The sequence below is a fragment of the Penaeus japonicus genome, unplaced genomic scaffold (genome assembly GCF_977035675.1).
Source record: "Penaeus japonicus unplaced genomic scaffold, GWHDUDI00000001_assembly GWHDUDI00000018, whole genome shotgun sequence".
Taxonomy (NCBI): domain Eukaryota; kingdom Metazoa; phylum Arthropoda; class Malacostraca; order Decapoda; family Penaeidae; genus Penaeus; species Penaeus japonicus.
In genome coordinates, this window is record NW_028234420.1 from 1,468,649 (window position 1) to 1,474,410 (window position 5,762).

General features: G+C 33.6%; 1 protein-coding gene across 1 annotated transcript in view; it reads left to right on the forward strand.

The window, feature by feature from the left end:
• LOC122246088 (uncharacterized) overlaps positions 1–5,529 on the forward strand; it is a 55,673-nt gene extending 50,144 nt beyond the window's left edge. Inside the window, exons 7-10 of the mRNA XM_086547006.1 lie at positions 348–533; positions 4,882–4,929; positions 5,125–5,233; positions 5,369–5,529. Of these exons, the coding sequence (XP_086403132.1) occupies positions 348–533; positions 4,882–4,929; positions 5,125–5,233; positions 5,369–5,529 (504 nt within the window). The remainder of the gene's footprint in view (positions 1–347; positions 534–4,881; positions 4,930–5,124; positions 5,234–5,368) is intronic.
• The last annotated feature ends 233 nt before the right edge of the window (positions 5,530–5,762 follow it).

Sequence of the window (5,762 nt, forward strand, 5' to 3'; positions counted from 1 at the left end):
CTGTTGTGATTTTTATGTTAAAATCACGACACAAAAAAAAACCGCAAAGAAACAAAATGATAAACAGACATACTCTTAAGAAAAGGAAGAAAAGAAAGTTTATATGTTTGAAATAAGTGAATGATATTAAATAGAGATATATATATACACACTTCGTTCTGTAGATTGAACAGACCTTCCCACAGTAACAGGTGAGGAACAAACCGTGTTAATGTTAAAATACAGTCTTTAAAAAAATAATAATAATAACAATAAAAACTGTTGATTCCACTGTTAAATGTTAACATTGGTGATGATGAAGTTATATGGTGCAGTGTTGAATTGTGTGTGAATATTTTGTATATCAGTGTCTCTGTTTGTCACATAGTAAATTTAAAAGAAAAAAATTGGTGGACATTCTTCAAGGTGTAAAGATGTTCTTCCGTGTTCTGTTCAAGACTCGACGTTCTTCCCTTGGCGAGCTCTTGTTCTCTCCAGGTTCCTTCGCCTTGTTCTTCTGTGGCTTGTTTCTCGTGGAAGATGGAGACGTTCATGTACTTTTTTTTTCGTTTTTTTTATGTATATTGCGTTTGTTTGTTTTTTTATTAATGGTATTGTTATTTTCGCTTGAATTGTCCTTATCTTTGTTAATATTGTCATTATGATTAAAATTGTCATCATTATTATTTTTGTTATTATCATTATGTTATTATTATTGTCTTAATCTTTATCATTAATATTATCATTATTACTAGTATCATCATTATTATTTTCATCATAATTATGATTATATAATCCTTATTATGACCATTATTACTATCATTATCCTCCCTTCAATTATTATCATTATCCTCCCTTCAATTATTATCATTATCCTCCCTGCAATTATTATCATTATCCTCCCTTCAATTATTATCATTATCCTCCCTTCAATTATTATCATTATCCTCCCTTCAATTATTATCATTATCCTCCCTTCAATTATTATCATTATCCTCCCTTCAATTATTATCATTATCCTCCCTGCAATTATTATCATTATCCTCCCTTCAATTATTATCATTATCCTCCCTTCAATTATTATCATTATCCTCCCTGCAATTATTATCATTATCCTCCCTGCAATTATTATCATTATCCTCCCTGCAATTATTATCATTATCCTCCCTGCAATTATTATCATTATCCTCCCTTCAATTATTATCATTATCCTCCCTGCAATTATTATCATTATCCTCCCTGCAATTATTATCATTATCCTCCCTTCAATTATTATCATTATCCTCCCTTCAATTATTATCATTATCCTCCCTTCAATTATTATCATTATCCTCCCTTCAATTATTATCATTATCCTCCCTTCAATTATTATCATTATCCTCCCTGCAATTATTATCATTATCCTCCCTGCAATTATTATCATTATCCTCCCTTCAATTATTATCATTATCCTCCCTTCAATTATTGTCATTATCATTATAATGATTGTTTTCCCAAGAGGAGGTCAAGAGGCCATGAATCACATTGCTACTCGCGGTCTGTGTAGTTCGTCATTGAAAGTAAATTGCTTTTTCTTTTCATTATTTTTTTATTAGATTTTCTTTCGTTATTTTTCAGTGCAGGATTTTTTTAGCTTTGATTTTAGGAGTGTTTGTTTGTTTGTTTGTGTTTTATACTTTTTTTTATGATTTTCGTTATTTTTATTACCATTATTACCAGTGTAATTTGTATAATTATCATTATCATTGCTATTTTTATTGTCATCATTGTTATTTTTTATCATTATCATTATTATTATTTTAGCATTATTGTCATTATCATATCAATACAAATGCTATAATTTCCCTCCTAATGATTTTGACCATTATTGCTAGTATTATTATCATCAGTATTATCATTATGATTATCAATATTGTTTATCAGTATTTTATGCTCCTATAACTTTTTTATACGTACATTACAAATTATTTTTTTTTTAACAAAATACATCTTAAGAAGATATATTTTCCTTTATTCATGAGTCATGACCACTATCACTATTTTCCCAAGGTTTTTGATCGTGGAATTTCCAGAAATTTTCGTTTTTATTTCGAGAAGTCAAAGTTGCTCTGAATAAGTAGCCATTCAGAAGAAAAAAAATTGTGTATATATATATTACCTCTCGACTGTAAATGATTCACTATATCGTGTCTATATGCTGTATTTGTTGATTTAATAAGGAAAATAACTTTAAACACTATAGTAGTTATGACTTCATTAAGAAAAATTGAGCCGCGTTTCAGAGCAGTTCAGACAACTTAATATGTTTTGTTTTTCCATTTCAAACAAATTTAACAAGTCCATATTGTAAGGTTGTGAACATAGATTTTGAGGTTGTAGTTCATAAGTTATCTTTTCTTAAAGAGTAATTGTGTTTTGTGAACACAGATGTTTATCATACTTTCCAAATAATGTTGAACCATGTATGAAATCCTATATTTTCTTATTGTTGTGACTATTTGTACCTCCTTCATTGTAATTATAACGGGGATGAATAGGGAAAATGTGTAAAAAAAAAATACCTTAAATTTATGTGTATGTAAATGGGTCTCTGGACAATCTTAAGGATTCGAGACAAAGGTTGAAATTTCCTTTTGAAAATTGTTGATAAATGGATGAAACACAGTGGGTGATACCACATGGTTTCGAAGCACACTTTGATAATGTTGACAAACAGCGTCTTGCCTTAGGAAATTATTTTATCATAATAAACCAAAGCAAGATGTGCTATTAATGTTACTCAACAAGATCGTTCGTGGCTTTAGAAATCAGATATTGTTGCATGCAGTTTATCAACAGTTCAGAATGGCATTATCGGTGTTATAGCGTATGTTACGCCCATCCAAATGCCAGTTGAAAGCATAGAGTCTGGATAAACCAGCAATAGGAACTTTGGGTATACAAGTTGTCTCACTTCTACACTTTTTTCATTTGTTCTCTCTCACTTTTCAGTAATGGTTATTACGTGTTACTTCACTCATCACTAAAGCTGCTTTGATGGTTGATGATGATGATGGTGATGATTGTGGTGGTGATGATGATGATGTGGTGAAGGTGATGATCAAAGCAGCGGGCTTATTCTCACAATTATACGGTTATGTGTCTCCTAAAAGTGACTTTGGTGTATCATATTTTAAAAAATCAAACTTTTCTGTGAGGTTCTGAGTGTGTGTGGGTGTGCGTAGTATGTATGTCTACGTGTGTTAATGTTATTTCAAATCTTTCAGACTGTTATACCTTTACATAAAGCTAACTTCCTATATTATATTTTTCTATAGTCATGTTTCCTATCATTTACAATAAAGTGTCATTCTGTATTTTATAATAATTTGGCTTTTAATTGTTACCTAAAACCCCTTTTTGGAATATGTTGATATTAACTGTATCTTATATTTCAATTTGCAATTTTGATTATCATTCACAGTGAAAGGGATAATCAGACATTCAGAAAAGATTGTCATGTTTTTTTCACAATTACATAAAACGACAAAGATATAATCATGATATCAATGTTAATCATATATCTTCCTTTCGAATTTAAATCTGAAATCTTGAAAATCATAAAAAAGTATTACTATTACATATAATCATAATCAGTACATATCATAACCCCATATTTACATATAATTATGATACCCAATACATTATACGCAATACACATAATCACATATAATAATAATGTCTGTATCTCTTTCTCTCTCTCTCTCTCTCTCTCTCTCTCTCTCTCTCTCTCACTCTCTCTCTCTCTATCTCTCTCTCTCTCTCTCTCTCTCTCTCTCTCTCTCTCTCTCTCTCTCTCTCTCTCTCTCTCTCTCTCTCTCTCTCTCTTTCTCCCTCCTCTCTCTCTCTCTCTCTCTTTCTCTCTCCTCTCTCTCTCTCTCTCTCTCTTCTCTCTCTCTCTCTTCGAGGTGGGTCTCTCTCTCTCTCTCTCTCTCTCTCCTCTCCTTTTCTCTCTCTCTCCTCTCTCTCTCCTCTCTCTCTCTCTCTCTTCTCTCTTCTCTCTCTCTCTCTCTCTCTCTCTCTCTCTCTTTCTCGTCTCTCTCTCTCTCTCTCTCTCTCTCTCTCTCTTCTCTCTCTCTCTTCTCTCTTCTCTCATCTCTCTCTCTCTCTCTCTCTCTCTCTCTCTCTCTCTCTCTCTCTCTCTCTCTCTCTCTCTCTCTTTTGCCATTGAATTACCAAGTAAAGGGTTACATTATATTACATTATATTACATTACCACATTATATGAAGTTATGTGGCCTAGTAAGTATATTTAAATGTCCTCATCTTTTCTTATATTTTGATATTATTTTAGTTATACATTGACGCCTTTAATGGAATTTAGCGTCCCAATTTTCAACCCATTGCAGATGGTCATAGATTTGCTTGCCCAGTCTCCATGAGCGAGGCAGCTTCACGCAACATTTCTTGACTTTTCCCACTCTCTTTATGTCACCCATTCTAAACCTAGAGCCATTGCTGTGTTTGTCATTTTTTGTGTTTTATTGCACTGAGAAACTTATATGTCATATGACAGGCGCTATCAATGCTGCAGTTGACTCATTATCACCTTTATACTCCGTGTACAAGGCGTGGCGATAGACAAGGGGCGACCTCAGCCTTTCTGATCAGACCACAATGGGAAATGGAACATCATATCCTGGAATATTAATGCTGTGAAAACATCATATCCTGGAATATTAATGCTGTGAAAACAAAAATTAGAAAAAAAGGCATGTTGCATCACTTTTATGCAACTATGACATGATTTGTCTGCATGAAGTAAGGACACGTTTATCTGCTTCTTTTCCGGGATATGTAACTTATATTAGTAATGATAGAACAAATGGTAATAGAAGAGGGACATGCCTATTCATTCGACAGCATCTGAATGAGTATGTGTTTGATGTTGATGTTTCTATCATGGACCAAGTACGGTTTTAAATGGAATGCGTCCCAATGGAATTAAATGGAATGCGTGTTATTTGGGTCATGTTATGTACCTCCATCTGACTCTGACTATTTCATTTATGTACGACTGACCATTTCAGGAGAAAATTAAAAGTAGTGCATGTAGTAGAGGATCCGTGTTGATTGATGACATAAACGCCCGCCTCGGTACCTCAGTTAGGGCATCACCAAGCTGAGCGAGCGGGCATGGCACTCCACTCTTACCCTTCAGTTCCAGACTCGGTGCCAACTTCAAGCAACAATGCCACAGCTATTCTAGGAATGTGTATAGATGAGCAGTTGCTTGTAAATAATTTACAAACGCCAGATTCGCATTTCAAAAGTAAGGAAACTTTTCGTAAGGGAAAGGAGTGGACTTACGAATTAGTAACACAACAATTAAACTTGAATTAAATTTAAGTCCATGACATGGTTTGTGAAATCTTTTTATCTAAACCAAATGAGAAAAACGTTCAAATGCTCTTTGACGGGGACTTCAATTCAGTAGCCTTCCACCTTAGCGACACTCTGTATAGCTGTGCCTCTGCTTGGAGGTCCCGTGTCACTCTCGAAGAAGTGTGAGATAAAATATTAGGCGAGGAACCAGGAAGTTAAAGAGGTATACGTGTTAAAAATAGCATAGCCAAGATATATATACGATATGATTTTATCCACTCGTCTTAGACAGAGAACATAGAGATCAAGCCAGGTCGCAGCAGGTAGGGCGAGGGTGTATAGAGAATCTAGACCCATTGAGACTACTAATGGGTGTAGCAAGGAGAAAGAAACAGAAACTATACGTAACATCTGTTGAT